This window comes from Cyphomyrmex costatus, unplaced genomic scaffold, assembly GCF_001594065.2.
Source record: "Cyphomyrmex costatus isolate MS0001 unplaced genomic scaffold, Ccosl1.0 scaffold36, whole genome shotgun sequence".
NCBI classification, from domain to species: domain Eukaryota; kingdom Metazoa; phylum Arthropoda; class Insecta; order Hymenoptera; family Formicidae; genus Cyphomyrmex; species Cyphomyrmex costatus.
In genome coordinates, this window is record NW_017277774.1 from 1,472,265 (window position 1) to 1,482,991 (window position 10,727).

General features: G+C 42.8%; 2 protein-coding genes across 2 annotated transcripts in view; both read right to left on the reverse strand.

The window, feature by feature from the left end:
* LOC108776515 (homeobox protein prospero) overlaps positions 1 to 4,081 on the reverse strand; it is a 28,362-nt gene extending 24,281 nt beyond the window's left edge. Inside the window, exon 1 of the mRNA XM_018543159.1 lies at positions 1,047 to 4,081. Within this exon, the coding sequence (XP_018398661.1) occupies positions 1,047 to 3,653 (2,607 nt within the window). The 5' untranslated portion in view covers positions 3,654 to 4,081. The remainder of the gene's footprint in view (positions 1 to 1,046) is intronic.
* A 179-nt stretch (positions 4,082 to 4,260) lies between these two features.
* Positions 4,261 to 10,727, reverse strand: part of LOC108776377 (uncharacterized) — a 100,612-nt gene continuing 94,145 nt past the window's right edge. The window contains exon 5 of the mRNA XM_018542976.1: positions 4,261 to 4,523. Within this exon, the coding sequence (XP_018398478.1) occupies positions 4,341 to 4,523 (183 nt within the window). The 3' untranslated portion in view covers positions 4,261 to 4,340. The remainder of the gene's footprint in view (positions 4,524 to 10,727) is intronic.

The following is a 10,727-nucleotide window of genomic DNA, read 5'->3' on the forward strand; positions in this document are numbered from 1 at the left end:
TACAATATACTTTTTATATCGCACCATTAACAGCGAATTTACTCTCATTAGCCCTTTTTATTCTTGTAATTTGAAATTTTCGAGAGTCTACTTTTTAATTGAATAAAAATTAAGAGATTGTAATATTTTTTAATTGAATGACAGAAATCTTATATTCGATCAAAACGGATCTTAGTGCTTAAATATTTCCATGCTTAATTCTTTTTCGATCTTGAAACGCAATCATGAACAGAACCAGAGTAGTAATATTACTTATTAATTTTGACAAGTAATTTAATAATTTTTTATGTCAAAAATATCTTTATATAAGAGTATTAAATTTCGGCGCACGGTTTACAGAATCAGCTATATATATAAATTCACGTGGAAATATATAAGCACTCACGCAAAAAGTAGCTATGATTGCCACGATCAAAAGTCACCAATACATTTTTTGGTTATAAGAACTGTAATATAATACGATTGAGATGATCGTAAGATGTTATATCTTAACAGTTATGATATGTCCATCTTACGGTTATCACAACCAAATGTATTGATGGAAAATTATCATTATTTCTGGTTGTGACAATCGTAACATTTTTTCTGTACTAAAATCTGAATATATAATTTTTCTTATTTAAATATATTTATTCTCATCAATCCAAATTCGTATCAGAATTTTTTATAATACTTTTATAATACTTTCGCTATAACTTTATTGTGACTTCAATTTACGTAACATTATTCGAACATTATGAACAACTTGAAGTTAATATCTTTTTACATATAAAGATTTGTACAATTTATACATACATATATATATTTATACATATTAAAATTATCATATTAAAAAAATAAAGTTATTCAAACATTATGAATGACTCAAAGTTAATATCTTTTTTATATATGTATAAATGTGTACAATTTATATAAATTAAAATTATAAAATTAAAAATTAATATTAATTTTAATCAATTTATATTAATATTATCATAATTCTAAATATATAAATTTATATTAACTTATATCAATATATATTAAATCTGACAAGTTGTAATGCTTACCTTATGACGTTTTTTCTTCGGCGTCATGACGAGTGACAGAGCTTCATTTTGTTCCGAGTCCCTGTTTTCTCTTTCGTCACCTCTCATATTGCAATATTGGTCGCGTTGTTGTTGCTCCCTTTGATGTTGCTCGCGTTGTTGTTGATGTTGCTGTTGGTGTTGTTGTTGTTGCTGCGCTTGCATGGAGGCCATGGCGTATATCGTCGGTGGTTTTGGGGTCTGAAACATTCCAACGCTCGGCCTTGCATGCGAGGGCAGCTGATTCATCTGGTTAAGATTGTTTTCCGTGGGGCCAGTATGAGGGCCATGGGGTACACCACCTATGGACCCGATTTGTGAAAACCCCGTGGGTTGTGGAGGAGGGGGCCCACTGTTGAGGGGCCCCCGTGGCCCGTTTGGGCCACCGGGTGGTTGTGGAGCTCCTCTATCAACTACTTTCGTCCTGGGCGATTTTCTTTCGAGCATTTGGCTCGCCAAAAGAAGGTCCTTATTGAGCTGCTCTGCAGCAGCCTGCGCTGCCTCGTTTTGCTTACCGAGAAACCTCCTCTGTTGCACGAACCTTGATACTATGCTGTCAATCAAATTTGTTAAAGAAGAAGTTATTTCCGTCTTCAAGATATCCGCCAGGCCTTCCAAATCGGCACCGGTGATATGAGGACCGGACGAGCTGGCTGCTGCGGCGGCACCCCTGAAGACGTTTAACCTTTCTTGGAAGTCTTTATGTTGAATAGGCGTACTGGCTGTTTGCATTTGCGGCGTCTGCGGCGTCGGAGGACCAGTGTTGTTCTGGCTCTGTTGCTGAGGTTGGCTTGGTGGCGGTGGCGAACTCTGTCGTTGATGTTGCTGCTGCTGCTGCTGCTGCTGCTGTTGTTGCTGCTGCTGCTGCTGCTGCTGTTGCTGCTGCTGTTGTTGCTGTTGCTGCTGCCGCACAGCCGCTTCTTGATGTTGTTTCATTCTCTCAAGGGCAGCATGTTGTTGTTCAAAATAAAGTTTATGGCCCATGTGATACATAGCAGCAGCTGCTGCGTGGGGGTGATCAGGTGGGAGGGTCGGGAGGCCGTTGGTGTACGGCGGTGGATGAGGTCGTGGCGGTCTTGGTGGTGGTTGTGGTTGATGAGTGGGTTGAGGACTGGGTGGCGCGTCGCCGCTCTCACTTGTATCTGGCTCCATTCTACTGGAGAGTTCCATATACTTTTGTTGCATTTCCGCCAATTGCTCGTGCAACATTTTTAATTGTATTTTCAAGTTATCTTTCTCCTCCCGTTTCTGTCTGATCGTTGCCGGGTCCTCCTCCTCTTCGCTCTCGTCATCGTCGTCCATCATGGTATCATTGACACTATGCTGGAGAACGTGATGCACCGTCTGTTGCTGCGGTTGATAAAGCTTGCGCTTCTTGCAACCATTTACCGTTGCCGGCTGAAGCGCCGGACTACTGCGCATCGTGCTGACGATGTTCTCCACACGAGCGCGTTTAATCTCTGTCGTTGGAGAGTTCGTTTCGGTTTTTGGCACGATCGGACAAGGAGAATGACTGGGGCTACGTTTCATATTCAGCGACTCTTGTAGTTCTTCTTTAACGGAGCCCGATCTAGGTGCCGGTGGGCTAGGAGGTAGGCTTTGCTCGCAATCCGATCCATCTAAGTTCGCTCCTGGTTCCATACCGGCTTCGGCAAAAGCCTCCTCCATCGCACGTGCCGCGGAAGCAGCATCCTCAGCGCTGTCTTCAGCATCGCCCGGCATCACGGTATCACGATCACTGTGATTCGCGCTATTCACGACGTTATTACCATCACCACTCTCCTCCCCGCCACTCTGCACTGTTCCACTGCGCGCACTATCACTGTTTTGTTGTTGATGCTGTTGGGGACTCTGCTGATGCTGTGATTTAAGTAATTCCGCGGTAGTATTATTATTGTTGTTATTATGTATACTGTTGTTATTGTTCGGTTGTTCCTGCACGCCGAGAGCGGAGAGTTTGCGCCCTTGCAGAAGCATGTCGCGTAACATGTGCTGCGTGAGGTCGGCCGTAGCGGGATCATCACAATTAACTACGGCGCCCGGTTGCAAATTCGAAACAGTATCCATGCCGGCACCGGTCATCCCGTGACCGCCCTCTGGCGGTGATCCGCCAGCGTCACTTGCTTGTTTGACCTGCCTTCCTAATAACTCGTTCAGCATCTTGGCGGGGCCGAAGCCCGGAGCCCCGAAGAAGCCGAAGGCCGCGTGGGCGGAATGCTGCTGAGTAGTAGGACCCGTCGTAGCTGTACCTAAATGACTTTGGCTGCCAGTCGCTCCAGCCTGTTGCTGGAGCTGTTGCTGTTGTTGTTGCGATTGTGACTGGTGGTGTTGCTGCGGCTGTTGCTGCTGTTGTTGCGATTGTTGATGCGACGGTGGTCCGGTACCACTGAAGAGCGAGCCGTATAAACCACCACCGAGGAAGGATGGCCGGGAGCTAAAGTTCGGTATACTCGAGTAGCTGTTGCGCGGCTCGCCGGCGTCCACGCGCTGTCTGGTGCGCTTCTGCTTCTTCAAGAGTTGCTGTTGCTTGCTTTCCGTGGTTGCTCCGTAGAGGGCGAAACACTCGGTCTCCTCCTCCGATGACATCATCGGCCGTCTGGTTGGTCGGCCCCCCGAAGGCCTCGTCCCCTCCCCGCCAGTGCTTCTTGTCACCCTCCCCTTCTCGCTCGAATAGCCCCTCGTGGCTCAGTGCGCTACCTCGGCTTCTGCACTGTGTAGTCTCTTCGGTACCCCTACTACAGCTGCCTTTCCTCTGTATTCCTTCTTGTTAATGCTCCCCACCTTGTCCACCACCGACCACCACCGCCGCCTCTCCACTTCTTTCGCCTTTGCCGTCTCCTTCTCGGTCTTCTTCTCCTCCTTCTTTTTCGCCGTCTTCGCCGCCACCGCCTCCTCCTCCTCCTCTGCTTTTTCCGCCGCCGCCGCCAACGACGACGACGCCGGCACCCTTCTCTTTCCCGGCAAACTCCTGCTTCCTCCTCTTCTTCTTCTCCTTCTCTCGCGCTTCCTCTTCTTCTTCTTCCGTCGTTCCTCGCTTTTTCTGTGCTTTCTTTTCACTATTCCTCGCCCCGCACCTTCCGCCGTAGAGGTGACGCCAACGGCTGAGGCTGCTGCTCGGTGACTTGATGTCGGCCGTTCGCCCTCGTCTCGAGATGGCGGGTCTTCTTTGGAAGGTTCGATTCGTTATCGAGTCTGTATCCGCTGCTGTCGTGCTTCTTACTACTTCTGCTACGGTAATTGTTGTAACCGGGACCGCCGCTGTTGCTACCGATGCGTTTATTCCCGGTAATTGTTGCGATGTTGTTCCCGTTGATGATAACCAGAAGGGAAGCCGGTATTCTCGCGGGCGGAATTCTCGTGCTCCCTCCTGGGAGCTGCATCCTTCGAGCTCGCCAAAGGGCTAAGTGCCCCTCGCTCCCTCGTCTCGATTTTCGTGGCCTCAATTCTCCGATACACCGTCTGAAATAAAAAGACAACAATTCATCTTAGCGATCTGTGCCGGCTAAACGAATATCGCTTGTCTATATATATATATAATAAGAGAATCGATTCAGAGGTACGATAATAGCACACGGTAGAGTATTTTGAGCGCTGTATATAGACTGTTGCATTGAAAGAAACGTCGTTTCCGTAGATAGGAAGTACTCCACGGTGTGTACACTTGTCGTTTCCTCTTATTATTAGCTTATCTTATTTTAACCGCAAATCGAATATACGGTAAGAATGGTGAAAGAGAATCTGTTACAGATGCATCATTAATCCTCGTAATTATAATATGTTCTTTGCAAATTTTTTTTCATAGAAAATAAAAACGTGCGTACAATAAAAACGCACGTAATACGCTCTCTTTTTGTCAATATTATATATTTTATCGTAACCTCTTATGTTTAAACATACACATATCGGAAAAAAATTTCTTAAACTTTAATAAATATTTCTTTAAATGTGGTCCTAGCGGAATATTTACTTAAATAAATATGAGTATTTAAATAAATAAAAGTAATCATAATTGAATTAAATTAATGATTCTTGTATCTAATATAAATACATATCTAATAATTACATTTAGTAAATATTCCGCTAAAACTATTTAAAGAAATATTTATTAAAATTTAGTAAACTTTTTTCTCAGTGCATATATTTCACGATAGATCCTTAAAAGTTGAATTTGTAGGAAACATTTCTTATTTTTCAAAATGTGGACAATGGAAAAAAAATACATTAATTTTATGCAAGATGACGTCACGGTACGATAGAATACGAGAAAGGAGTGCGAAGTGTTATCGGTTAAAAATACAGTGATCGACCACGGCGAGGGCGACGACGGCGCGGCGGCGACGAAGAAGAAGAGCAGACCACGGGTGACAGTTGCAAGCAATATGTTTCACCCTCGTCCGAACACCCTGCGACCGATAGAGGCAAAAACTCAAAGTATAGTGAGTTTCCGAGGGGGTTAGCGAAGAAGGGGGTGGTTCGCCTGAGAAGCGACCATAAGAAAATTACTTGCGTTGAATATCTTATTCGATACATAAGCAGTTCCGCCTAGAAATGGTCTTCATCGGGAGACACATACCGTCGTCGGTCGATATACCCGGTGATAGAAAGGGGGGCACAAAATGTAATTGATAGTCCACTCATTGCTCGCTTGATCATAGACCAGGTCCATCTGGCTTGCTTGGATGAGAAAAATAAAAGTCTTCTACGCCTTTATATTTATATATTATATGTAGCCGATCTTTATATCCTCATTTTGTTCATACATTTGCCGCTCGCTATTACCGACTTTATTACAAAGTCATAATGAGGCGACAAATATTTCGTTATTGTCGTTATTACAATTATTTACTCGGCACGAAATATTTTAATGGAAACCTTTTTTGTTGTAGTCTCCACGCGTGCAAATAATCGCTCTTCATTCGTCAATGGTACGGCCTGTTAGAAGCTTCGATCGTCATGCAGTTCAATTGACGCTGCGTATAAGTGCGTAAGTGAGACGTTTGTGTAGTTGCATGTATGCGTTACAGTATAGAGCTTGAATACGTACTAATACAGTGCACGAACACACGCGTTTGTGTACATGTACGCGAGATTCGAAGCAACAGCTGAGCAGTTTAAAGCACCTGCGCTCAATAAGCCGACAATATTCCATAGTTCGTCTACGCATAAACACCCTGCGTACGAGGATATCTGGATATTCATTCCAATACGTATCAAGAAGTCAAAAGAGCTTGTAGAGAACAATGCGTGAGGTGTCACAAAGTAAAGAAAGTTTAATGAAAATTGCATTCTACAAATAAAATATTTTTTTTTCTCCATTTATTTTGCTTTATTGAGATCAAGTCTTTATGAAAATTAATATTAAATATTAATCAATTATTCTATAATTGACTAAGAGAGAACATTTGACATCTGAGTTAAAGCTCATAGATTATTTGATTTGTTATATGTATTTTGATATCTTTATGTATTTGAGACTGAAGAGGACTGCAGTAAGCGTCGAAACGTTTCGTGTTTAATTATGAATTTTTTATAATAAATTTGTCAACTGATAAATCGTTGCTTGTTTATACCGAATATTAACACCTTATTTTTGTCGTTTATTAAATATTGAATAATTTTGTGAAAATTAATATTGTATTATATACGTATATATACATATACATGCATAATACAATATTTGTATGATATTAGAAATGAAGCATATTGAATAAAGTTACGATACCCCATCATAAAGATAACACATTTTTCTTTCTTGAAGACCGAGAACTGCAAATTGCGTAACAGGAAGACAGATTATTGAAATACGAGCAAATACGCGCGTGTATTTGAAGTATCATCCACGTCCTCATTGCGCACTTGAATCACTATTACGTAAACGTTCAATTACGCCAAGTTAGCGCGTTCTCGGCCGCTTCCTCGAAGAGGAGCGATTCGTTCCGAGAAATTACTAGGCAGTTCCGTTGGCAATTACTTTAGAGGGGTGCAGCGCTTGCTGCTCGTTACTCCAGAAGTGACATATGGTGTCGACCTCGATAAGGTCTATGGGACGACGATTGTACCTGGATAGGAAGGGACGCTTCGAGGGGGGTCAGACGAACTTCTGTCTTTCCCGTTTTTGATCGGTACTTCCCCGTGTGCCGTCATGCGTGGGACGAGAAGGGGAAAACAAAAAGGTGCCGGTGCCCTGCCGGAAATGGCTTCAGGAACTCTCCCACTGTTGCGTCGATTCGGAAGTAGACGCGACGAGCTAATTACACACGAGAAGTGCGTTCACCAAGGCAAACACGGGGGAAATACACAGGGTCTTACTGCTACTAGTATCCGACGACCGATTTTTGGTAGATACTTTTAAATTTAAACTTAAAAAATGAGAGTTTCTCTTTATTTCTTATGTTAGAATACGAATTGTTTTTTTTTTTTTTTAGAATGAGAGAGAACGGTGTACGAAAAAAAAATATACAGAAGTTAATTGAATATATTAAGCATAAAGTCGTCTTGAAGTTCAATATATCATATAAAATCAGTGAGACTATTAAAGTACAAGAAAAACACACATCGGCAAGTCACCAATGACCATTTCCTGCACGTCATATCGTATTTACCATTTAAGCAGGTGGGTAGATTTCAAAGCGTGATTATAGTGCATATAGTGATAGGGTCCGCAAGTAATACGTAGGATAGTTAACGCATGGGGAACCCTCGATGGAACTTCAAGGTAATATTACAACAAGTAATCGTTTTTTTAAGTAGATGACGACGTATGAAAAATCGCAAGTCGAATATCGATTCAAGAAGAATCAATGCAACTTCTGCGAACAAATTTTGAAATGAACGTTCGAGCTTATATTCCGCTACATATTCTCGTGTATGCCACAATTTTTAGTCCCCCTCGTGAAACTACCGAAGAAACGAAGGAAGATAGTTCCTACGTGAGCATCATATGGTGTACCTACCCCACATGGTGTTGTCGAGGTAACACAGCAGTGGCATGTGCATCGGAATTCCACCCCCTGTAGGTGTCATGTGGTGAGAGTGCTCGCAGGGGGTTGCATGGGAACTCGACTGTGGTCATCAGTCCATGTCCATCGTGTATACACGCACGCCCGACGCTTAGGCACGTACCGACTTCACCCTCCCGGTATATAAAAATTATTGTAACATTCGTTTCGTCATTACGCCTACGACGATATGTAGGGGGTATAGACATACTTCGTAGCCGTAACACGCATCCGCAACCGCACAAACACAGCCACGTCCGTGGTCTTGCCTAAGCGCAAACGTGTAGACACGCGCACACGCGCAAGCAAAACGTACGTCGGGGTACTCACACGGCGCGGCCCATCGTATATGTACACACACGGTTCACACGCGTTCAGCATATTATCGGCCTGCTCTGATGCAACAAGTTGACCGGGTGTCAATTGATGTGTTATTAATTGGAGGTTAATTGCGTTAATGCGCTGCCGACCCCGCCTCTCTGTCGTCTACCCGCTTTCCCACCCCCGACGCCCACCGCACCCACCTACCACGAGCCCCACTGTTTTATTATTATTTTGCATTCGAATCGTTTCGATTCAACACACACTGGCACGCGCCCAAACCAAACTGGTGAGAGAGAAAGAGTGAGAACCTACTCAGCAGGGCGCGAGTCGGAGAGAGCGCGAGAGAGCATTTAAAAGCGGCGGCCTGTCACCGATTTTCATAATTCACAGCTCGTTAAATTTGTTTCGCTTTTTGCCCCGCTTTTCGCGGTTACGCGCCCCGACGCCATTAATCTACCTTCGGTCGTTTTCAATGAGTTTAATCGCGTTTCAAAAACAATGTGGGTCAACGCCACGCTTGTGTTATTCCTGACACGTGAGCATGACCTTCTCGCCGTTTTCATTTCGATTTCGGTTCCCATTCATGCCGTTGCAGATAACACGCGATAATGAGCGCCGGTGTTTTTCGAAAGTTTAACGTTGCGGCAGTCCGGGTCGCGCTTCGTGTTGCATTTGCAGCGAGGCAAGGGACGAAATTCTACAAGGATATAATTTAAGACGAAATTTAAGCTCTGTGTCTTTTCAGAACGCCTGTATTTACGATTATTCGTTTCCACTGTAACGGTAGGAAAGCATATTATACATGTTTTATATAGACAACATGTACAGATTTATAGTCTGACGAAATGGAGAAAGGTGAACAATCAATGATGTTTCCTTTATACGAGATCGACGATCGTTAGGAAATTTCCCAAGGTGCGGTCGCAAATCTCCGAGACTTTTCACGAGAGACGTCCTCTCTGCACGATCTTCCTCCAATACGTTCCCATGACTTCTCGCGGTGGGAAACGCTAACGTCTGATATTAAAGGCCACAAAAACTTCTACGACGCCCTTCGTCCTCCCTCGGGGAAGGAAATAGGAACAACGGTCTCTGCCCTCAATGGCGTGGACGCGAAGTTGCGGCATCGAACTCGGAAACTGAGAATTTATGCAGTCGCACTTTTGTGTTTAATAATTTATTATATTAATTTAACGGTTTATAGAATTAATTACGCTGGTCAATTTGATCTCTGTATTTATATTTATCTACGAGTATCGTATAAAAGTAAAATCAATGAAGCTTGTTAAAGCTTATCAGTTGTATTTTATTAATACAGACATCGTTAAAAATGTATCGTTTACAATGATACCGTATCTGATTTAACAAGCTTGAAAAACAATAAAACGATTGTCTAATGATATTTTACAAATAAGCAAATTGTCTCATTTTAATTGTATTCAATCAAATTTATTCAAAAGTATTAAAAAAAAAAAAACAAAAAATTATGCGAATTATAGCTGTGAGTTAAATGAAGAATAAAAATTAATAAATTTTACTAGCAAAAAACGCCAGCGAAATATATAACCTTGAAATGTTCAAGAAGTCAAGAAACTCCCCCGTTACCGACGACACTGCAAGATCAAGGAGGCCCCCTCGGTAGAATTCAGGTGGTTTGCCGGGTGGCGTTTCCGATTTAAATGTCCAGGTATGATCGTACACCGGATCGAGGTAACTTCTCGAGACTCCGGTTCCCCCTTGGGTGCTCGCTCCATCGAGAAGGAAAGGCGAAGGAGAAGGGCGAAGAAGGTAAGAATGCCTCCTTACGATACGGAATGAGCGCGTGCCAGCTGCCGTTTCGAGGTATAACCGACGTTTCAGCTTCTTGTTGTCATTGTTATACCCCACTAGGTTCCCCTAACGTCTTGGGGCTGAACGGACTTCGCCTTTCTAACGTCTTAAGAAATGCGTGAACAAGCTGGCTCGTGCCAGGGGAGGAGTAACGGTTTTCGTTTGCTCCGAGACGTTACGTGGGGCATTGTCTCATTCGATTTGAAATTTAGCGGTCCAATAAGAATTGATATTCGTTACATTATTATTCCATTCACTTCTGCTTTTGCCAGTAATTTCTTAACGCTGTCTTAATTTTGTCTTAAATGTAGAAAATGAAAAAATAAAACGTATAGAAAATCTATGATATATAATAGGAAGGATATATAATAATAGGAAAAGTTTATACAAGATTTATATAGCTATATTTATACAGAGTTGAATGCTTTATATTAATACTTTTTTACCAATATCTCTCTCTCTCTCTCTCTCTCTCTCTCTCTCTCTCTCTCTCTCTCTCTCTCTCTCTCTC